The sequence below is a fragment of the Diadema antillarum genome, unplaced genomic scaffold (genome assembly GCF_040938485.1).
Source record: "Diadema antillarum isolate AM-2024a unplaced genomic scaffold, OU_Dant_1.0 scf00000097, whole genome shotgun sequence".
NCBI lineage: Eukaryota > Metazoa > Echinodermata > Echinoidea > Diadematoida > Diadematidae > Diadema > Diadema antillarum.
Window position 1 is genome coordinate 670,137 of NW_027270986.1, and position 24,882 is coordinate 695,018.

The following is a 24,882-nucleotide window of genomic DNA, read 5'->3' on the forward strand; positions in this document are numbered from 1 at the left end:
ACTCCAGGACTTTCCTTATACTCGTCATGATGACTTTTATTTATTTTTTTTTCTTTGTGTTTTCTCATACAATCTCTCCATCATTGCTCCATAACTTTCCAATTTCTGAATGAAACCTAAACTCTTGGATTTGAAAGTCAGCTGTGCTGTAGGCTCTTTGGAGTTATTGGATGCTGCACATGGTGCATCAAAAGAAGCAAAAAAAATTTTTTCTCGCAATGATGTATTTTTAGTCCACATACAATATTACAAAAGCCCTCTAAATTTAGATATATTTTGAGCCGCAAATTCAAGCTTGAGTGGTTTTTGCCCCACAATGAAATTTCACCATTTCCGCGGCTGCCATTGCAAGAGGAAGTATTGGGCAATACAAGCGAGCGGTGAATTCATCCCGCAATTCGGGAGAGTGCGAGAAATCTTGCACAAACATGGGATCGTCTCCTTGGTGTGGAATGATTAACTGCTGAGGCAGCTGCAGGAAGAACGGAGCTGTGGCGAGGTTTTTTTAAAAGTGTTTGGGCTTTGATGGATGATTAAATGGTGTCTAATTGGAGCCATCATTCTGGGTGGTGCCAAGAAAAGGAGAAGGGAAATCAAGCTCCATCCAGTGTGTCTGAAAAAAACCATCAGTGCTATTAAAAGAGAGAGAGAGAGAAAGAGAGGTGTGAAGTGAATGCAAAGTTTGATTACAAGAATGAGAGAAAAGATGAAAAAGGAGAAGTACTGTATTATGCAAAGATTTCCCAAAGTACAAAATTCCCCCTTCCCATACCATTTCATAATATTATCATTATCGTATCATCATTAATCACTCTTATAATTCGTATTTCCATTATGCTATATATGTCATCATGATGTCATATTACACCGTTTTCCTTTAGCAAAAACTTGTCAACTTGAAATGCAATGCTGTAAAGTTTATAGCAAAATGCAAGAATTGTGTGTTTGATAGTTTGTCCAGTCTGACACAATTCTACATCAAATGAAGAGTTTGTTTGCAAAAACTGATAAGTCCATAATGGTCAAATGGAGATATTGGTGATTAAATGTCAGGAAAAATAAAGAGAATAATAAGAAAACTTTTGCTTCTTTTGACCATAACTTCAAAAATGTACCTTTATGTGTAGTGACCAGTATATCATGTAAAAGTTATTATTTTGTATATTTCATGACAGATGCTGTACTTCAAAATCTTCAAAAATGGACTTATCGGTTTTTGCAAACAAACTCTTCAGATGGAGTTCATTTTACCATATCTTGTAGTATGTAGTTACATGACCCAGATGTTTCATGCAGAATGCTCCCTTTGATGCTATGAATGTATTGTAAAAAGAGTTTTGTTACCAGAGTATAGCAAAATACAGTAGATACCAATTCATGAGAGCCTATTCTCTTCTTTTGTCTTGCAGATTTGGACCAGGAGCATGCCATCGAGAAGATAGTAAGCAGAATTAATTCCTCCAGAGGAGAATGAACTGAGTGAGTTTCATAATTCCTCAATATAACTTTCTTTGAAGCATGAAATGAATGATTTTCAATCACCATGTGTACCATGAAGCAGCCGGGGTCAGCCTCAGAAGATTTTGGTGCCATCTTGCATGATCAATGAAGAAAGGTTTGTGAGCTTTGGGGTCAAAAGGTCAAAACAGAAACTACGTGAGCCATTTCAATATGGTCGAAACATTATAGCAAAAGAAGGTTCATATGTGTTCTGATCTACTTTGGTCCCAGGATATGCTATGAAAAGGTTATGATTTAATAGATCTGGCAAATGTCAAAGATCATGGTTGTACCATATATGTGCAGTAACTCAAGAAATATAATCTGCTCAATATGCATCAATTTCCATTTAGTAATAAAGCACAACTGTTCCACATGTCAAGGTTAGTGATGAAAGTCAAATGTTAAGAATAGGAACATCCTTTATATTAATCTAAAAAATTCAATAAGTAAGTGAAAAGGGTCAGCAATCAGAGTTGAATTTACTCTGAAACAAATTTTAGGTTGTTTTCTAAGAGCCAGGAATGAGATTCAAAAGGAAAGACAAGACATGAGCTATTTCATATTCACTGGCCAATAGGTGAGTGGAGAAAGTCAAATCAAGTTTGAAGTGAATATATATGTAGATACGTACATATAACTCATTGTAGTAATAGCGTACTTAACTGCAAAGCAAATTATCACTTGCTACAATACCCATCATTGTTGTTGAGAATATGCAGACTTCGTTATGAAATGTTTTGCATCATAACCATAGACTAATGATAAAACAATATATTCAGTTTACAAAAAAGGGGATAAAGAAAAATGGTAGCACTTTACAAGCACAAGTGAAGTTTCAGCTTGTGCTTCAGAAATTCATTGTTTTATGCAGGACACGTGTCCGGTGTACAGAGTACAGGCTTTCATTCCCATTGTTTGTTTGGGTTTTTTTTTTTTGGGGGGGGGGGTTTATTGTTTGTAATTACTTTCTGAGCCAATTTCATCCTGCCAAGTATCTATCTGTGTAAATAAACAACTTTGTATCCAAAAACAACACAAGAGCAATTACTCATCAAATCCAGGTCTTGTATCAAAGAGTGTACGCACACTTCTGCTCGATTACTTGACTCCCGTTTGACATAAGCAGCAGTTAATGGTAGGTCAGTGCACACACTTGAATTTCTCAATGAATCCCACATGTTTCTAAATTTGCTGTGGCCCGTTATCAATGACCTGGGCAGGGGTGTAATTCAATTAGGGCATCAATAAGATTGGAACAGATGGTGCACTCATTCATTCTATCTTACCATGCCGAAGTTGAACTGGGCGGAACCAGGTGATGTAGCGGGGGGATGTGGGCATAACTCGGCTATGCCTTTCCGCATTTAGCGCTCCACTGGTGCAGCTGACGCCCTTCCATCACTTTCACAGATGCCTCTGACAACATCGCATTGTTATGTTTATGATCCTGCAAGAATTACCCAATTTACAGGCATGCAATATTGATTATCAAATGATTTGGCAAGTCAGAAGTTGCTAGAGGGTATACAGAGAGTCGTTTTGCTGTTCTCTTTAATTATTAAATGTATAATTGAAACCTCAAAACTCATAAACATAGAGATTAGTCACTTCAAAAGATTTTAGATTTAACATCCATGTGTCTATAAAGCAGGTTGTCTGTGCTCATATGTCTTATGATTAACTTTGGCCGATCATGTAAGGCTACAGAAATAACCATAAGAAAGTTAGCTGGATCTAGCAGAAGTTACCTTCTCTACCTGTTAAGTTCTGGTGAAAAAACAAAAACAAAAAACATGATCCCCCTGTTGCAAATTGCTTAGAAAAGTTAGGGTTCATTTATGCTCTCACCAGAACAATATCAAAATATACTTCAAGCCTGATATATGTTGAGTTGCAGAAATAATTTGAGAAACTCTGGCTCTTATGACTTGAATTAAGAACGAACAAAGAATTTGCTCGGAAATTCAAAAGAGCCTTACCTCTTTTTGGCAGATTCCAACAAGTTTTTAAACGAGCATCGCCATGCCGTTACCGCCATGGAGAGTTTCAAAAATTTTATTTTGGCATATGTTCTAGATAGTTGACTTCTTTGTGAAATGAGGTTTGCATATGATGCCAGGGACAGGAATATTCTGAGAGCTCTGGGCCCCGTTTTATCAAAAGTTATAATCAATTATAAATTTCCTTACCAAGCAGGCTGCCATAGACTTACCATAGAAATAAACAATATAATCAATAATAACTCTTCATAAAACAAGGCCCTAATGAGGTTACAGAACACACAGATCAGGTGTAGATGTGAATTGAGTGGATGGCTCTGTGAAGTAATGGGCCACCTTGCTCAAAACGTAGGTACTATGTCATTTACAGTAGCTAGCTATTAAAGTTAGTTACCAGATTTGAAATTAGCTCTGAGAATTCTGTAGTTTTCTTCCATTTCCCAAGCTACTTTCAACCCGTTGAAGACTGGCTGATTTTGCTACAACACGCATTTCTCATAGACACCTGCTTGAGTATATTTGGGACACTTCCTCAACGAGGTAAAAAAAAAAAGATATTACAGAAGGAAAAAAAAGTAGGACAGCCCTTGAAGCCTACATGAAATAATATCAAAGATCACATTGTATCTATCTGTCCAATCAAATCGCTCGATAAAGTTTCTACATTTTGTATTTTGCCGATACGTTCCCATCAACAAAACTTCCTTTCTTTAGGATGTGTTATTTGTATCTCCATTTCCTCTTCCTCCCCTTATTCTTCATTGTCTTTGTTGTGAACATTGCCACTTTCAGGAACTCTCCCTTTCCCGGTAACTCTGTACATTTTCATCAAGTCTCTTTGTTCCAAGTTGCACTTGTACCTCGGAACCTGTTTTTCTCTTCAAGCGTTCCATACCTCCTGTATCAGATATAAACAGTGTTGAGTAACTGAATCTTGATTCATCAGGCTGGCAAATACCGCGTGTTTGTGATCAATTACCGAAGAGTGTGAACAGAATGGGTTTGAGGCGGGGCCTGGTGGTCAATATTTGCCAGGAACACGGAGAAATACCCACCGAGATCGGAACCCATATTTGGGCCTGCAATTTGAGTGTGACGTAGGACATTTCTAGAGAGTGGTTCGGACAACAAGGAGAAAATTGCGTGAGGGCATCTCAGCTCTCGTATGAGAAAAATTTAATTGTTCAGGAGTTGATATGCCAATCAAACAGTATATAATAGCTATAGCTTCTTTCAGCATACAAGAAGATATATGAAGGCATGTCTAATCGTACTTGTACCATGTCATAGAATATTTTTGGACTTGAATGCATCTCAGTCTTTAAATCTTAAGTCTAAAGTTTGCCCAAAAGTGTGAGATGGAAATCTTTTCAATGAAATCATATTCATTGCAAATAAAAACAAAGAGTAAATGTGACTCACATTGGTGTTTTGGGAATAAACAGGTTATGTGACTTCTGACAATTATATGATTATTCAATTTTCATGCCTTGAGGTCTGAAAGTTGATGTATTAATGCAATTTACATTTTGAAAGAACATACAGCCACATTTGGGACAAAAAATTCCCTTACATCTGACTATTTGCTAACGTATTAGACTTGACTTTTGCAAGAAGAGCTTGAATATGAGTCTAATTTCTAAACATGCAGAAGCTTCAACTTAAAGAGGTGATTATACAAGTTTGGAAATATGAACTGACAGTGACAACATTTAGATAGAAGTTTTATATACGCCCACCATTCATGATATGGGGCATATTGTGTGTTGGAACCTGGGCTTATAGTGTTTTGTTAACATGAATACATATGTCGTTTGTTTCTCCAATACCTTAGAAATATCTGATTTTCAGTACAGCAGATTGGTGCTCGTGAAAGAAACAAATCTTGTCATTCTGTTCATTATACATTGTGCTTTAAATGTCCATGATATAAGCACTGCATTTCATATTTATATCCAATGCATTTCATATTTCTATTTAATGACAATTTTACTCACTCCTCCAAACAGAGGAGCAAGGGTTGATGTAACGATTGGGGCGGGAAGAAATGATGAAAAGGTATAGCACGCCGGGAACTACAAATGTTAAAGCAATTTGTCAAAAGGGACACTGCTGTCTCATATTGTCTTGTATGGAATGTCTCCAGTTTCCTAATTGAACAAATACCGAACCTTTTCTCATTTTCAGAATACCTGCTGTACAAAGAGACAGGGAAATATGATCATTAAGTACCCGACCACCATTTGCAGATGCTTCCGCGAGAGGAAGTATGATGGCTGGAGCATCTGGCAGCAGCCACTCATTTATCGATTAATTGGTAAAATTACTGTGACATTTCTCCGCAGCCGCGGAATTTGGTTCAATTTCCAAATTGATTGCATTTGCAGTTACAGGTGACAGAGTATAATGGAGGGGGTATGGGGGTCCGTCCGTGCGGAATTACAGAATGCATCAATAATTCAACCTTCCAATTTGCCTCTTAATGCCGTCGGGAAGTAATATTGTTTCCATAGAAACGGTATGGTTACTCCATCAACCTACAACTATCCATGTGGGCTTGTGATGATAAAGAGCACATGTCTTTTTTTTTCATTATTATTTTGCTGTTATATTCTCCAGTTGCCATGGCATCTTTAACAGTTTCTGTGCATAATGCCAATTTGCAGTTACAAAGACTTGGTTACCAGCTTTAATGCTGTATATATAATTTCTTTAATTTTTGTCTTGTCTTGTAAATGCTTCACCTCAAGTGTAATGGAAGTGTGCTTTAGTGTGATAAAGATGTTTAAAACTGAAAACAAACATATCTATAAGCTGTTTGTGAATATTGCAAAATTGCACCCTCACACAAGCAAAAATTTGATATCTGTCTGCACAGAAAAAAAAAATTGTGAATATACTGTAAAACCAAAAGCATTCATGGCATGAAACTTTCGTGAATTGCTCCTGGCACCCAATGCATTGTGTAGACAAATTGTGCATGTATTTTACTTTCATAAACCTTGGCTCCCTTACAAAATTCACAAAAGTTCCATGCATGTGAAAATTTCTGGGTTTTAGGGTATGGTGAATACCTATGCACACTCAGTACTAGACATACACTTAGACATATATAAGGCTATGAAATATGAACATTCTGAGAAGCATTGCATGTATTTTTTCTCTTCCATTCATATGATCAGACTTTATCCACACACAAAAAAAAGAACCATTGCACTAAACAGCAACTGAAAATGCATTTTAAGTCTAAAGCTAAGAGGTATGACAGAATGGAATGAGGTACAGCTCTTTTATCAAATTCTGAAATAGCGCGCTTAAGAGGTTGCAAAAATATGAAAAAAAAAGTGAAAAGCCTTTATTTTTTCAGGTGATATTCATATCTGAGGCAAATGTTTACCATGTGAAACTTATCATTTTCAAATTTAATGTAAAGCAATATTACAAGAGCTACAAAAAAAAATGAGGTTTCCATTACAGAGAACAAAATAAAAAAATCAAATAAACCAATCTGTAATTCCACTGTGGTCCCTTTCATGAAAGCTGAATGTAATACAAATTTTTTAAAGAACTAATAACCACAATTATTTGAGCCCATAGATAAAAAAAAAACAAATGTAGTAAACATACGTAACTTAAATCCAACTGCAAAAGAGGTAGAAAATTAAAAGTTTATTGACTTCTATTTGAGTAGCAAACTTTTTTTAATCCGTTGAGGACGAGTCCCTAGTAAACTCGGCCATGTGTCTATGGGAAATGCGCGTTGTAGCAAAATCAGTCCGTCCTAAACGGGTTAAAGGTAGCTACAGTGTTTCTCAGCACAAAGTAAGGAAGAAATGTGATTGCTCAAGGCTGAATATTCCAATGATGTTCATCTTTCATTGAAAATGTTTGCCTTGTCCAGTGTTAAAAATGAGTATATATTCTGATAAGCCGTGTTAGTATGCGTCTTATTGAAAGGTATACATGTTAGATGTAGACGAGAAGGCTTCCCTAGGGCCATGTCCCTGTTTCAGTGAAATAAAATCCTGGTTTGAGTGCTCTTGTCACTCTTGTTCAGAGATTAATGTGAGATATTTCATCACAAGCCCCACGGACGCATGTTACTGAGGTGTACAAGCTTAAAGCGATACACCGTCAGTCCAATAAACAGAGCTCAGGTTTCGTGAGAAAGGGCGATGGAAACCGGAGGAGGCCGTGTTTATTGATGCGCGGAGAGTCCATAGGTGTCATCCCTTCCCCGCTGACATTCTCATTGGTCAGCTCTGCTCCCACGAGGGCGGTCTCCGTCGATCTGAGACTTTGACCCTATTCCACGGCAGGTGTCACATCACATGTCCTCAGCTTGGCCTGAGCTGTCAGGTGTCATCATTACACCATCATCACAAGTGTCCACTGCTTCCTTCACCAAACATCCTTGGTATAGTCTTAAAGGGTGTGTACAGTTCTGGTCAAGGTGTAGATTTAGCTTTTAACGTTTTGCGAGATATTCAGAAACCACTCTATGAGATGTCAAAGAGCATGTAGTTCTAAAGGGTATCAAAAGTTTATTCCATGAAAATCTGTTTTGAAATGGCTGAGATATCCAAAAACAAGGTGAAACAAAGAGATCTCAATAAAGCTGTGGCATGTCGCCTTTTATTATTAGCACTTTTTTGGATATCTCAGCCATTTGAAAACCAATTTTCATCAAATAAACGTTAAAATTACATGCTCTTTCATATTTCATAAGAGGCTTTTCATTATCTCACTTAGGAATGTTCAAAACATGAATCCCTACCTTAACCAGTACTGTACAGTCCCTTTAAGTATGAAGAGACTCTGAGCAAGGGCGGATCCAGGAATCCCGTTAAGAGGGGCGCAAGCAATATTTCTGGTGCTACTTCCAGGTTTTCATCTCATTTTTGTCTTTTTATTTCTTTTGTTAAAACAACAAATAAAGAGCGGGCGCGCACCTCGTGCCCCCACCCCCCCCCCCCCCCCCCCCCCCCCCCGATCTGCCACTGCTGAGCACACGTTACTTTTGCTAATATGAAAGACCCTTTAAAAGAGAATGAAATTCAAACAAATATGTTGACTGAGTGAATACAGCAAGGTTAGTAGAACACATAAGTAAAGTTTCATGAAAATTGGACAATCCTTTCACCAAAGTTATGAATGTTTACAGTTTGTGGTACTGCCATCACAGAATGAGAAGACTGCAACAGTCTCTGACATCACTACAGGACAGTGATAAATTAAGAAAATATAGCTCAGAGAATTAAACTTCTTTTCACTCTCCTAACTTAATAAATGACTTACCTCTTCAAGAAAGCAGGGGAATAATATCACATTTAACATATGCCAGGAACAAGTTAAGGGAATATGTGCTTTTTTCTATTAAAAAAATTTAAAAAATAAATTTTATGGAATTCCTGTTATATAGTTTCTTTATAACAGCACTAAGACTTTAAAAATCCATAACTTTCACAGAGATTGTCCAATTTGCCTCAGACCTCACCGATGTTTTTACTAATATAACTGCATTCACTCCTTCTCACAAGTACCTACATTGTTTATATTTGTGTTTAATTCCCTGCTAAGACCCTGATAAAAATATTCTAGTTATATGAATATCACAATGAATTTTCAATGAATATTTCCACAAGATAAAGATTCAAGCTCAATCACTCATCAGCATGCACTTACTGGTTTCAGTAATGGTTCTCTAATGCAAACCCATCAATCAATTACTTAGGAGAAACTTTTTGACAATTAGCATAAATTCAAAGACAGTAAGCTCACCACTAGAGGAGAACAAAAGAGCAAACAAAGGAAGTCAAGCTATAAGGGAAAATGATGACACTTAAAGAGTGTACATTTGAAATGCCGGAACTGATTGAATTTCAAGAAAATGTGAAAATGAAGACAGTCAGGTAACTAAACCAGGGCTTTGATTATCAAAATGATAATACTTTAATGTTTAAAATTTTCCGTACTTTTGATATCTTACACTTGACCAATGTCATTAAACATTTAATGTTGTAGAATGAGAGTATTTTCGTACAAAATCTTATATCTTTTTGAACATATACCTGTCATGTGATTGATGGGTTTGCTACTTTGGGTAAGTCCTCTGTTGGGTGTGATGTGAGATGCCATGGAAACGTGATTGTTTTCAAGTCTACCACATTGCCCATAATGTGTGTCATGTCTGATTAAACTATGCTGGAAGTTAGTACAGTACTTTCTACAAAATTTGTAGCAACTATTCATACATGTTAAAACATTGCATTCTCATATATGCAGCACTCGGGGGGGGGGGGGGGGGGGGGGGGGGGGGTCTGCATGTGTCGTGCAAAGCATAAACACTGCTTTGAAAATGATTTTGGTATCGTTTTATATCATAAAGTATAATTTTGCAGAAATCTTTATTCGTGCCTTGAGCAACCATTCTGTTCGATATGTCATATATCTACCTACACCTCAGAATATACAAGTATAAAAATGTAATTGATGTGAACTATATAGCAATAATATAAACTACCTTCAATCTCTTCCATCACCATAGTCTTTGACATCATCATCATCATCTTCATTTGGTACGAGTCCTATAAGTTTTCACAATTACATTCCTGCAACAGAAATCTGAGGTGATTTATGTAATGTAAAGTTCACCAAAAATCAGTCCAACTAATTTGCTAAGAGAAGAGGTCTGTGTTTAATTCAAAATCTTATGTCTCACTGAATGAAATGCTGGTAGAGTCTTTGAATATCCTGGTCCTGTGAAACTGAGTGCAGCTATATCGAGGTAACTGCTTCACTCCCACTTTGCGCACGGTTGTTGAAGGATGAAATATCATCCGTTCTGTAGGAGAGGTAGTGATCACCAACCAGTATCAATTATCACATGGCATTAGTTCATCAGACTTCTTCGGTTGCCTCGATCCGCCAAGCCCCAGAAGCCGGTCATGGTTTGTGGGTGATAATGTATCATTAATCCCCTGGCATGTCTCCCCACATATTTGTGTCTCTGTTTGTTTTGTCTTTACATCTGTCTGTTGTTGGATAGTGAAATGGTAGGCTCGTGTATTCGCTATGTAAAGAGGATTAAACATCATCTGATCATGTAGTCTAGCATTATCATATATGGCATTTAGGGGAAGTTATATATATGAAAATTTGATCATGGAGATTATTTTGGCAACCCTACTGAACTAAATAATGTTAAGGAAATGTTATTTAGACACAGTGTAGACATAGATGTACATATTCAGTCAACATCACTCAGTTTCCTCTCGAATGGATTGTTTTGTGGGTTTTTTCTGTATGTTGAGAAAAGAAAAGGAACATTTGTGTATGTGTCTCATTCGTTTTAATATAAGATATTGTCTCCCACAGAGAGTTACACTGTATACCAGCTAAGAGGGTGTCCATTCTCAAAAATTTACAAAATTCAAATGTACAATGGTTTACCTTTTCCATCAACACTGCAAAATAAATATTGCAATGTTACCCAAATTGAGAACACTTATAATGCCTTGTGCTAAGTATGAAACATCTGGAAATATCTGATGGGTAAAAATCTAGAGGGATTAAAGGTGAAAGTTGGATGAAACATATTGTAAATGTTTGTGATTGAAGTTATTACTAGAAATTACATTGGTAAACTTTATACAAACTTAGAGGAGGAAAGACACACTCCAGTGAGCACATTTTCTGGCCTCATTTGTGGTGGCTTTCAGCTTAGTCGCTGAGCAACTTCCACCATAAAGTGGGTAGTTTCCTGAAGTTGTAATATTTCACTGTCGGTGAGAATGGCCCTATTGCCCAGAGAGCAGATCATAAATACTGCACTTGACCTTTCATTAGCCCGCCATCATGATACATCTGGGTAGACGATGCATTGTTTATGGGTCGGCGTTGCGACGGCTTCTACCACCACCATGCCCTGGGTCAGTTTATCACCGCGCACTCCCCAATCGAGCAGGATGTAGATGACACCGCTCATTTAGATCTTGTTATTTGTGCACGCTTTGTCTAGACAATCACAAACAACTGTCAGATGACTCTCCCTAAAGAAAGATGCCTGCCTCTTTTTTTTTTCTTCTAAATTTCAGTGCTTCATTTGACAAGAATGGCGATATTGCAGACATCTATTGCAAAGAATGAAGGTCATGGAAGCATTTTTCAGAGTTCCATCAGGGATGAGCAAGAATTCCAATCTGGAGCACGTTTGAGAACAAGAATTTTCAATCCTGGAGCACATAGATAAAACCATGCAGTGATTGAAGCATGTGTAATGTGGCAGCAGTTGTTGGCATCATCAAGTGTAAAATATACAAATTGTCAGGATACATACTTGCACCTGCAGTTTTTTCATACTCAATCTGTCATCAACTCATGATCTGTAGACTTCTGTAATTTGTGGGGTTCTCTAGCTATAACTATCCACCCATAGAAATGTATCTTGACTAATGCTCTGCCCAAAGAGTCTATAGGTACTGATGGGCTGTGAAACAAGAAATAAAGGAAATACAACTTCTTTACTCTGTTGGTTTTGTTGTTATTTTATAGCATGTTATTTTATAGCAGCTGAGCCTAGCATCAAATAACTTAGATGTCCCTAACAGACACTCTATTTCCTGTTTTTAGAAGATACAGAAAGAGGCCAATTAATGTGCACTTTGCTGTTTTTAATGAAAGCTTTGGCTTCTTCCATAGCAAGGGATAACCAGGAGGCCTACATGTGATATGTCTTGAACATCAGAGCCATAGAGGAATGTGAAAATATTTGTAAAAATATGTTGCCATTTCATAGACCAGAATAATGAGGAGTACTGCCCAAAAGACAAAGTCATGTGACAATGATTGTATTCAAATTTTCACTTTTTGGTTGTTTTTGACTGTGACTTTCTCTTTGAGGCTTAAACCTGCCTTTAACATTGAGCACTCATTGTAGAAAGGGAAAAAAAAAACCTGAGGAGCATTTAAAAGATCAATATTGAGCAGTTGAATCAATGAGATTCGTACACACTTGAGGAAGGATCCCAGAAGGTATTCATCATGGAAAAGTTTATGGAAATTCAAGGGTGTGTTAGAAGGAGAGATATTCCATGTAGAGTCTAGTGTACACTGAATATTTACGCTCACGTTCGTGAATCTCTGGAATAGACATGCATATTTGAATTTGTGTAATTGAACAGTGGTATATAAAGCAAGATGTTCAATTGTATATTTCGGCAGGAAGTGAACAGAAATTTCTGGCTCCTCGAAATACAAAAGTATCAAAAAGTGAAACAGAGACGGAAGAAAGAGGTGGGATTTGCATTTTTCATTTTTCCCTTCAGGTCAAACAATGCATTGTTCACTTTCATCCCCCCTGACATTTGCAGACTCTCATGTTTCATGGGGGAAGCCATGGCTTAAGTTTGTAGTTACGCCAAACCTCTGAGATTTACAGAGACAATAAAGTCGGAGTATCTTCCCTGGACATTTCCAAAGGAAAGATTCAAACCCCTCTTGCTGGAATAAGAAGATCCAATAAACCCAGCAGAACTGATGTGGAGACAGTGCCATGAAAAATGAATTTGTCTAAATTGTTAAAACACTGCTTCAACACACACACACACACACACACACACGCTTTGAAGATTAATGAAGTAAACAGAACGGATTTGCATAAATTCAATATCCAGGACAGAATATTGTGACTGCAACATCTGTATTAAAAACTTGGTATTTTCAGTCAGCTATTTGAAGTACTTTTTAATAATCATTTCAATGTAACAGTTCCATATACAGCAACTCATGAATTTAGTATCAATTTGAATCACAAGCAGACATGTCTGAAAGCAAATAAGTTTCTGGTTTTATCAGGTTTAATCTCTTTGATATCTTCAATCCTTTTGATGTAGCAGTTTCGTATACAGCAACTTGTGATTTTAATTTCATTTTTGGTCAAAAGCAAATATGTCTGAGAGCAGAATATTTTCTGGTTTTATCAGGTTTAAAATCTATTTGGTATCAAAACAGAAGGATGCAAATGAAATGGATTTCAGAACTAAAAGAAAAGGAGCATTAAGGTCCACACGTACACACACACGCACTCGCATGTACATGCATGCACACACACACACACACACACAAAGAAAAGTAAGTAAGTAAGTAAATCAAGCACCAGAACAGCACTGGCATGTCTTTTTGTGTGAGCAGGTCATTTACTATCTTTAAAAATTGTGGAGTTTTCCCAGCATTAATGATGTTTCTTTTTAGTGCCTTTTCATGTGATTCTTACCCTCAAATTCATGCTGAATGTATATAATTTCCTCAACTGAAGAGTTTATGTAAAGGATTTCTGATTCTCCATGTTCTCAGTGACTCGGGTATTCATGTCACATCCAGTCTCATGAATGAGGCCTGCCTTTGAAAAGGTCAGTTTTGCAGACGTGCGATCGACAGACATGCGACCACTTCGTGCCATTTTCGCTGTCAAGATTGATGATATATGAAATCAGGAGTATGAAAAATGGCATTTGAGTGGCCTTTTTTTAGCAAATGCAGCTGGAAAAGCTTAGTCAACTGGGCAGACTTCTGATCCAGTACTCCTTTTTCTACTTGTCTGGTTGGTGAATGACAGTCAAGAATTGTAAAAGTTGGTGGTTGCTAAGTAGCAAAGACTGTGAGAGATTTTTGCTGCAGAAGCAGCTTTCTGTATAGCTCAACAGGTTTGCTCCGCAGTGGAGGAACTCAAAAAAAGAGGCAACCCAGATTGGAGGCAAGTTGATGGATGGCATGGCAACATTCAATTCAAAAACTTTGTGATGAAGCAGTCACAAGAGATTTTTAGTTTTTCTGATATACTGTATAATGGTCTTGGTTGATAACAATTCATGAATTTTTTCTTTAAGCTTCTTATTAAATCCATGCACTGTCAGCTCATTTTCCTCCATGCTCGATGGAATTTCACGCAGTCTTGATTTGCACTACATTTTCATTTCAGACAGCCAAGGATTATGAGAGTAAGAAGCTTATGCATCATTTGATTGGGAAGTAGGTCTCTCTCAGTATTGCCAGAAAAGTAGGGTAAGCAATTTGACTTCTAAAGCCTTTTTAAGAAATTCTTTTCAATTCAGAGCATTTTCGTCATGTTGCTCTTGGAGATGTCAATGTATACTTGCTTAAAAATAAAAGTTTGCATGCGACCAGGTTTAGCTGGTAAGGCAATGTGGGTAGGTCATAAGCGGCTTGAAGGAAGGCTATATCATCAGAATCTGTGAGCGTATGTGTGTTTGTATGGTAAGCCTGTTTGTTGCCTTTTGTTGTTATGGACATCCTGACTTTTACGTCCTAAGTGGAGCAATGTAAAACAAGGCATGCATAATTGATCTTGTATTTGGAGATGGCCCGATTCTCAGAGGGAAGGCTTGAGCAGGTGAATGAATATTAATGGAGTGTTCTCAACCAAGAGTGTGTGATTTGCACCCACTTGGATTCCCCTCTGTCCTCACCCCCTCACCCCCCCCCCCCCCCCCCCCCCCACCATGCACCGACACCACCAACACCACCATCACTCTTTGAACCCCAGCTGTGGTAAGAATCCTGTCTCCCTTGGCTGAACACCATAAACATTTCTTGACATCTGCAACTGTTTTCACAATGCCAATTGATGCCTCCACGCATCCCACCAAGCTCATCAGTACTCCTGTAATGCTTGGCTGTCTGGGGACTTCATGTTCTTTGCGATTCCTAAAGTTCTTCCCTTGTGCTACCAATTTCAAATTACTTTTTTTAAATGGAACAAATCAAAGTTTTGTTGTTTTTTTTTAAGGCCATGGCATTCCTTTGTTGTACCTTGTTTAGGATGCCAACTTAACAAACTAACATTGATAATGTATTTTTGCAGTTAAAAGGCCCACTATCATTTTGATTACCAGAAAGCTTGCATACTTCATCAGATTTGTAAATGATGTCAACTGGGTTTTTTTCAGATATTTGCAGTTAATTTCTTATTGTAAATAACACTCCTTTATTTATCTTAACCATTTCTCTTGTTATATAACTTTTGTATGCTTGTGTGCACTTTTACATAATGCTGTGTAATGTTAGTAGTATGCTACACAAACTAATTGAAAACAATTTCACAGTTTCATGGGGTTTTAGTGCTTACTTTTGATTTTAGATTAGTGTACTGATCAGTAATCATTTAATAAATACATTTCAATGGTTGAAAGTTCATCATGGCAGCTGATCTTGAAAAGACCTGTCTAAAGAGTGACCAAAATATGATGTGGATCTTTTGGTTTTTTTTTACTTTAGATATTAGTATGCAAAATAGGTTCAATTGCCATGCTGTATATAAGTATCTATACTGGATTTGATAGTGTCTTATTGGTCTACATTGTGTTTGATGTGGGATACAACACTTGCACTTAATTTGTTAACAAAAATTGCTGACAGTAAGTTATTTACATTTGTAACTTGGTGAGAGTTCCATGTTTCATTTTGAAATGATATCCATATGTACTGTACCATTTCATTAACTACAGTAAACCTTATATTTCTGTACTTGTATGGAAAGTACAAAAATGGAAAGAAAAATCAGTTCGTAAAAGGCAGTTCCCTTTTATCTTGCAAACTCCTTTTTTGTTTCCTTTTTCTTTATTGCTCCTTCCAAACAAGCGGCTGTGTTAACACATTGCGCATTGCTTTCGCTCCACGAGTTGTATTATTGATGACAAATTGTTTTCCCCCTCAATCGAGAGAGGGAGAGGTGGGCCTCTGCTATGATCGTTCATACATCTCATGCTTGTCTGGATTCATTAGTTTGATGGACTGTAAATGAAAGTCTGTCTGAAATTTGATTAACATTATTCCATCACCAGGCCGGGAAAGGATGCTGTAAAGGAGTTGAGCAGAATGCATCTAAAAGAGCATATTTATATATTCATCTGTATTTTTGTGCACAGAGCCACGATTCACTTCAATATTTGTTTTTCAAAACTCTAAAATAGAGCATTTGTATTTGTGATATATTCCTGCATGATATAGCGTGTTTGTTACCTTTGACTGAAGATGTAAGTGCATAAGCAACAACACTTAGCATTCTTGGTTGTTCTTTTTACATAAAAAGACATAAGGATGAAGATATCTGATTCCTGATATAGCTGACAATTGATATAGTTTAGCTTATATCTCTGTGCATGCCTATATGTGAGTTTCTATCAATATTAATAATTACGCTTATTTGAGTATGCATCAAAATGATTGTATCAAATTGATATTATCTTTTTTACCAAAATGATCAAAAAAGAGTCGAGTGTTACAGGAATGGGTTATAATTGGGAGAATATGTTCACAAAATTTTGCCCCAGGCCATACCCTCAAAGGATGTTTTGTTCAATCAATATTTACTCCGTTTTAGAGGATTGATGTTTAATTTCGGAAAATGTTCTTTTTCATACTCTTTGATGGCTATTGCTGCTTTTCTTTGTTTGAGAAGAAAAAATATGTCTACCATGCTTTTAGTCTGCGGATTTGTGTATGATGATCTGTATGAATGTTTATTTATTTTGCAAAGCTTGTCCATTATTAGGTGTCTACCCATGAGACATCCATCCAAACATACATACGTGCTTAAGATGCCTTGTCCCACTTCCTCTTTGGATCCAATCATTTGTCTGACACGTTTCCATGTTCCAGTTCCTCCGAGATTACCCATACCCCATCAAATGCCCCCGAAAAAATTGGGTCACAGCCACTTATAAGTCATTCCTTCTCCAGTATTACCCAGTTGTGTTTTTAAGTCTACACACAAGATAGGGAGGGGGGTCTGAAACCTGGGGTGTGCGTTCTTCACATTTTGTACCCTGCACTGGACAGCATGAGTACCGACATACCTGCAGGATTATCCACACGTGTATTATAGTTAATTGCTCTTGAGATGACACAGGGCTCCCTCGTGTGGCAGATGCAGCTATCCTTGCCTCTAGTTCCAGAGGTCGAGCACCACCAGCATAATAATGACAGCATTCTTTGAATGGTGTTTCATAAACGCTTTGAAGCAAGCACTGTTCATTAACCTGTTGAAGACTAGTCTTGAGTATACTTGGTCAAGTGTCCATGGGAAATGTGTATCATAGAAAAATCAGCTTGTCCTCATCGAGTCAATATACTCCTTTGTGCAATCTTGTAAGACACCATCATTAACATTAAACCAAGAGAAGGCATCTGTTATTTGTTGGAATTAGCTGTACTGAACAGTAAAAATCCTGCTATATGATGTTATATGTTAAGGATCTTTCATTAAGTTGGCAGACCTCAGCTAAATGATTTGATGATAAACATGCAGTGACTTGTAGTGGCTGTAATTAGCTGTGTACTGTAAGAAAGGAAACCAATTTGGCATGTAATGCATTGATCTCAAATGTCATTGCCAAGAACATGTCAATATCCGTGACATTGAATTCATGTCTGCTGCGTTGTCGTGTACACCACTTATTTACCAAATAGAAAATATGATCTTATAGAAATTGACAAGTCCCCAATGCTAAATACAAGTGTGCATGTCTTATGTGCATAGAATTCATGCAAAAAAAAATGTTGTATGCATGGTGTTATTTTCAGAATACAAAGAAACCCAAACATGAAAAAAAGGTTCAGAGCAAACAAATGCCTCAACTGGAAGGTAATTGTTCTTTTCTTAAACAAGCAGCACAACATGAACTTTGAAATCATATTCTTTTTAGGCCATGAAGTCCTGGGGTACATTTGGTGATCTTCATCCTCAAGTTGGCAACTTGAGCAACTCTGAATTTATACTGCATTTCTTATGTTGTGCCAGGGCTGAAAAATTTGAATGTCCAGATGACAATTTCTTACAGAATTGTCTCCCCCCCCCCCCCTCCCAAAAAAAAGTAGACAATATTTTTTTGTGAATTATGTATCAAAAATAGCATGTACTATGTACAGTCTTTAACATCACGATAGTGATATTAATTTTTGTCAAATTCTTTTTTCCTAAACAAGGATTTAAACTCAGAGCTGATGGCAACAATTGTCTTACAATTTCATGACCATGAGGATTTTAATCTCATGACGCATGATTATAAGTGATGATTACTCAATGCACTCAGAAATGAATAGCTACAAAGTTTCAGATATGATATGTGTTAATGAGAACCAAATTTTACTCATGCAGTGCTTCTTGCATTACAAAGATGCCAATGATATTGTGTCCTTACTGTCAAATTTTATGACAGTCATGATCAATTTTCATCTTTCTTTTTCATTCACTTTTAGTGCTCTCCATGTTCTTGTGCTTCAAAGTTGACCACTCTAAACTCAGTATATCCCATAAATATGTCTGTCTCTTTTCTGCCTCTCTCTATATATCTTCCTCTTTCTGAATTGTTATCTTTCCCTGACTTAGAAATTTAGGCACGCATCTTTCACTCACGTGGAGATTGTTTGTGGTGTTTCCAACCACTTTTTTGCTTTTCTTGTGTCTTGGCAGTTCTGAGTAAAACGTGTCCATGTCAAGGCCGCGTGTGAGAGGAGAGATACTTACTTGGCAATGTGCCGTCAGCTGGTGGAGAGATCTCCACAGCAACCCGTCACCTCCTACCTTTCCTGTCATCCGAGAGATGATGATGGTTGTTGTCACGCCATGTCGCCACTAGAGTGAATTGAGAGAGAAAGAACCAGGCAGCATCTCGCAAAGTAGGTAATGAAATTAGGATGCGTTTCTACTGCCTGCCCTTGCCCCGGTAATGCGCCCATTTTGTAGGGAGGAGAAATTAATATTTCAGGTCGGCGGAATTGCAATCTTCTCGGGCTCCGCTGTCCTTGAGTCGTTAGATTTTATATTTCTGAGGTAACTCTGCGACAGAAGAGATAAAAAGAGAGATGGAAAGATAAGGAAGGAGAGGGGAAGCTTGAGAACAATGTGAAAATGAGTTCAAACAAAGGTATAAAATGGGAGTTACAGGTTCTTGTGGGGCGTGATGGATTGTGATGTTGCAAGGCTACCAGATGCGGGAGATGAAGCTTTTGAACGTAGAGTTTGAGCATCCAATCAAATGATGATGGAAAGAGGCGGGAGGTAATACAAGGAGGAAAGGAAAACCTCCTGGATGCCTATCAATTGTTTGCACTCCGCCCGTCAAATGTCAAGACGTCATCGTCGAACACAATGAAAGTCAAACTTAGTCTTCAGATGATGGCGAGGCGGTGATACGTGCTGAACTCGTGTCATGTTTTGCGCGGTATGCATGTTCTTCCTCTCAATGCTCAGCTGAGCGAGGATGAGGAGTAGCGACCGTAGATGTCGGTGGGCCAAAAATGTCTGGAGCATCCGTTTGGAGATTGCATGCAGTGTCTCATGACGGCACATGGGCATTTACATGGGAGATCCATTCAGGCATGAATGCCCAGTTTGCCCAACGTGTCCCCGCACAGCAGGTCGGGATTGGGAAACTAAAGTGGAGTAGATTCCTCCCCCCCCCCCCCCTTGTCGCTCTTCCTGCCTGCTTTCATTGTTTGCCAGGCCCTACCTCTGCTTTTTGATGTTCATATTGATAAAGGAAAGTGACAAGCATTGTGAGCATTGTGCTGTCAAACTTTGTTGACTCCCCTACCCCACCCCACCCTGGCTTCATCCCCCCCCCCCAAACATATGGTAGAATGTATTCTTGCATATGAAGGCAAAGTACAGCATCAATTTGCGTGACAAAGCCAATCAAAACATCTCTCTGAAAAGTTATGTAGGCAGGTAAAATTACATAATAGATTGTTTGTCTTACAGTAGAGTGTGAGTGTAACAGTTATGGCATTTTTGTTTGACCAGCAGCTTTTAATTCATAAGGAGGCTGATTGGGTGAATTCATCCAAAATGTGATGTCTCTGAAAACTTTAAAATAATATTAAGGTATTTTATTTGCATCTTTATCGATGTAGTTTGTATGCATTTGTTGTCTTGACACACACACACACACAGACACACACACAAAAAAAATCTATTCTTTGATGTGCTTGAAAGCAATGATGTGGAACTGACAAGTGTTATGTCTTGCTGTTCATTGACATTGATTTAGAACTAAGTTTTGGTATACCAACAACACCTGCCCAGGATTAGTAAGGAAGAATGCTATTGATTGATGCATTCACAGTCTTTGGGTATTGACAAGCTGGGATTAATGACCGGTGGAGAAAACTTGGATAGAATAGAAGTAGCAGAGAAGAGCAGGAAAGTGAGCAGATGTGAATGAGAGAAGGAGCTGTGGTTTGTCATTTGGCAGCTTGAGTGGAAGAGATATATGTATACATATATATATATAGAGAGAGAGAGAGAAATATAGGGAGAGATTGAGGGAGAGAGAAAAAAATATAGTGAGAGATTGAGGGAGAGAGAGAGAAATATAGGGAGAGATTGAGGGAGGGAGGGAGAGAGAGAGAGAGAAATATAGGGAGAGATTGAGGGAGAGAGAGAGAAATATAGGGAGAGATTGATGAAAAGAGAGAAAGAAATATAGTGATGTGATGGATGTGGAGAAAATGAAACATATCCATACAGACAGAGGGAGAAACAAACACAGTGTGTACAGACAGAGAAACACAGATTTCAGGTTCGGGTTCAATGACATTTATTTCCAGCAAATATAGATATATATGTAAGTACATCTGTAGAAGTAAAAGCACTTGTGACAAGTATGATTAACAGAAATGAATATGCAGTAGCATAGTAAATATGTGACTGTGCACCTCAAAACGAACATAAAGTCGCACACACTGATTTTGCGTGAGGACTGAAAATAATTGAAATGGGTCAACCTAGCCGAACTTGACTTTTTCATATTCTCTGAAAGAGCGGGTCTTCTTTTACATTATGCTAATATTTGGTATCATAAAACGGGCAGGAAAGTGTGTTTTTTTAGCTGTTTATCTCGAACATTTTTGGTAGAATAGTGTGATTAGGTGTGTCTTTAGAATCCCTTTTTCATTTCTGAAAAACCTTGTCCACACTCCACTTTCAACTCTAATAACTTTTGAAAGGATAGTGCTACTGCTTTGAAAGTTGGCATTAATTATGGACAGAATGTGTTAATGAGGCACGCTTAATTTCAATTTAATCTGATAATCCCTTCATTGTTGTTACTCTGGTGGTTTACTTCCTGTTTTTTGTCCCATTCATCGCACAGCCAGTACGGTTTGGTAAAGATTAAGCGCTTGAATAGACACTGTACTTCAGAGCCTCTTTTCTCAGTTCACACTTTTCCTGAGTTTGTGCTTTCTCTCCAATATTTAGATAGGTTAGGAGAATCCATTTGATTTGAGTTATACATCATTTTAAAGCTTAAAGTCTGCTCTTTCATAATATGGTCTTAACTAAAAATTCATGTCTGGCGACTATTTGTTTGTTTTGAGGTGCAGGGTCACATATATAGTTTATACAAATAGGAGGAGAGATACAGAGACAGTATCAATCAGAGAAAGAGAAATACAGAGAAATACAAAGATGGTGACAGACAATGGGAAATACATACAGAGTGATAAGCTGAGATGACAATGAAGGGAGAGAAAGACATATGAACAGATAGATTCTGAGAAAGAGAGAGAGGGGGAGACACACACACACACACACTCATATATACACACAACAGACAGAGTGACATAGATAGGAAGAGAAATATATAGACAGTAAACCACACAGAGAAACAGATACAGAAAGAGATACAAAGATACTGACAGATTGAAATAGATAAAAACAGTGAGAGACTGGAGGATAATGAAGGGAGAAAGAAAAAGATATGAACAGATAGATTCTAAGAGAGAAACAAAGAATGACAAAAAGACACAAACAATTCACACACACACATATACACACACATACAAAGAGTGATAATCTGAAAAGGAAACATAGAGTGTGATAGACAGAGAAAGAGACATATGAGAGAAAAACAGAATGTTACAGAGAGGGAGAGAGATGAAGAATGAGATTCTGAGAGAAAAACTGCAAAGATGACAGAGAGAAAGAGACATATAATTATTAAGTGAGATTCTGAGAGAAAAACAGACAGTGGCAGACAAACGATACAGAGAGTGAAACAGACAGAGGTCACAGATAAAGATAACAGAGAGAGAGAGATACTGAGACAGAGATAGAAGAACAGAGAGAAAGAGGGGAGGGGAAGTAGAGAGAGGTGCAGAAAAGGAAAGATGCACAAACAGATTAACAGACAAGCAGACAGACAGAGGAAAGGAAGGATCACTGGTACAACAAGATAGAGATGGGCAGACTGAGTGATGGAGAGCCCAGAAGAGACACAAACAGACAAACAAACAAACAGACAGACAGACAGACAGACAGACTGAAAAGGAAGCCATGACAGAGAAACAGATATTCAGGAAGAGGAAGACATAGTGACAGAGAGACATGCAGAGAGAGATATATAGGAAGAGAGAGAAATATATATATATAGGAAGAGAGATATATATAATGGGAAGAGATAGAGGGAGAGAAAACTCTTTTTAGAAGGAGCTGAATTTCCCATGAAGACACTGACCTGAGTCTGGTGTCCTCGGGGCGAAGACTGGACACATGATACGCCGACACAACGTGTCACTCAATGTGGAGCTGGTAGCTCGGCTTCGCGGGGGCCGGGTTTTTTGTTTCTTTTCATCTCCCCACCGCTCCCTGCTGAAATTTCTCCCCTCAAATTCCACTTGTTCGATTGAGATGGCTCGTGACCGTCAGCCTGCCGCTGAGTGAGTGTGTCAAGAGCTAACCTTGTGCAAATCAGTGCACTTCACAAATATGGGGTGCTTCGCGGCATAAAACTTGTCCCCCCGTGTAGTGTTTACCTCACATAGTCTTATGCATCTCCTGTAGATATGAACCTACTACTCTAATGTCACCACGTTTGTGCCTCGATCAGTTTTCCCTTGAAACTGTTCCTGACATCCAAACAACTATGATTATCAGTATGGTAAAATCAAGTGAATATCATAGTTGAATTACTTTTTTTTCCAATCATGACAAATTTTTGTGAATGCCAGTCAAACACATAGGAATTACTAACAGTCATGTAGTGTAATATATAAGATGTGAATGTAGCGCTAACAGGCAAAATGTTAATCCACTGTGAGATACAGTTTGCTGTGTCTCACATGTGGTACTAGTATTTTTTTTTTTTTGCTTTCTCATGTTGTTAACTTGATATGCACACATGCACAGAGATTGAAGGGATAAATTACTTTATGATAAAAGATGGAATGTGTCATTTTTATGTAAGTGTTATTCATCATAATTTTGAGAGATATGTATATGTTATATCATTCATTCCATTCATAACATAAATCAAAAGTTCATACAGTAAATGTTCGTTAAGGGCCATCTCTTTGCAAGGTACAACATAGATTGGGAACAATTTAGTGAGAATAGATTTGATTTTGCATTTTCTGATGTAGAACCGACCATAGCATATTAATGAATCATAAGTAACACCTGGTAGATGGCTGTTTGTTTCATGGCTATTCTTGTTTTTGTACAGCCTGTGTTTATATATTAGCAGTGAGTGATATGAAGGTCAGTCCTTGTGAAACATGTCGTCACTGCCATTTCTCACCTCAGTCTGTCCAATTTTGTTTTCCCCCATCAGATCGTTCCTTTCAGCGGAGCCGCAGCGTGCCTCTCCCAGAAATGACACCCACGTCAAGAATGTCTACCGTATCCATGGCAACGGCTGTATCGCCCTCGTCAGGTGAGTGAGCCTAGTCCCACATCATTTGACGTAATTGAGACACGTCACAGTACAAAACATTGTCTTCGCGATCAGCATAGGTAGTCTTTACTTTGCTAACCAAGATGCATGTTGCATGAAACATTTCAAATATGATATGATTTCCAGATTTGATTTCCTCATTGTGTATCTTTGTTTTATCATTCTTGCACATCAGGACCTTTTTTATTTTCTTCAAACACTGGTACAGATGAGTAAAAGACATACACCATCAATCAAGCTCCCTGGCAAGGAGACTGAAGCTGTGGCTAGAATAATGTAAGGTATTGCTTATAGAATATGAAGGTAAAATCCTGAAAAGGGTTTTTGATGTTTCTGAGGAAGGTATCAGTGTAATGATGACCTTTGAACAGGTCATGGTGTAGCCAGTGACCTGGGCTCTGGAATATGCAAATCTGCATATTGCAGCAAGCAAATGAACAAGCAAACGTGAGGTGTGGGATTGGAATGCATGATTGCAATTGTAAAAGCAGATGGATCCTGATGAACAGCAGTGGAATTTCCTTTTATTTTTCTAAATGTAGTGGCAGACCTGTCACTTTGAGAAACTGTTTAAGTGCTTTGGATGTGAATTAATGGTTATGATTGCCACTTTATGGCAATGT

At 37.8% G+C, this 24,882-nt stretch overlaps 1 protein-coding gene across 2 annotated transcripts in view; it reads left to right on the forward strand.

Annotated features, from left to right (window-relative positions):
• Positions 1-24,882, forward strand: part of LOC139718561 (uncharacterized) — a 78,830-nt gene that overhangs the window by 35,672 nt on the left and 18,276 nt on the right. The window contains exons 2-3 of one of the 2 annotated variants that reach the window (XM_071630026.1): positions 1,410-1,479; positions 24,137-24,238. In XM_071630026.1, coding sequence (XP_071486127.1) covers positions 24,178-24,238 — 61 coding nt within the window. In that variant the 5' untranslated portion in view covers positions 1,410-1,479; positions 24,137-24,177. Of the gene's footprint in view, positions 1-1,409; positions 1,480-19,104; positions 19,204-24,136; positions 24,239-24,882 lie in introns of those variants that run through there. The other variant, XM_071630027.1, reaches the window with a different exon arrangement.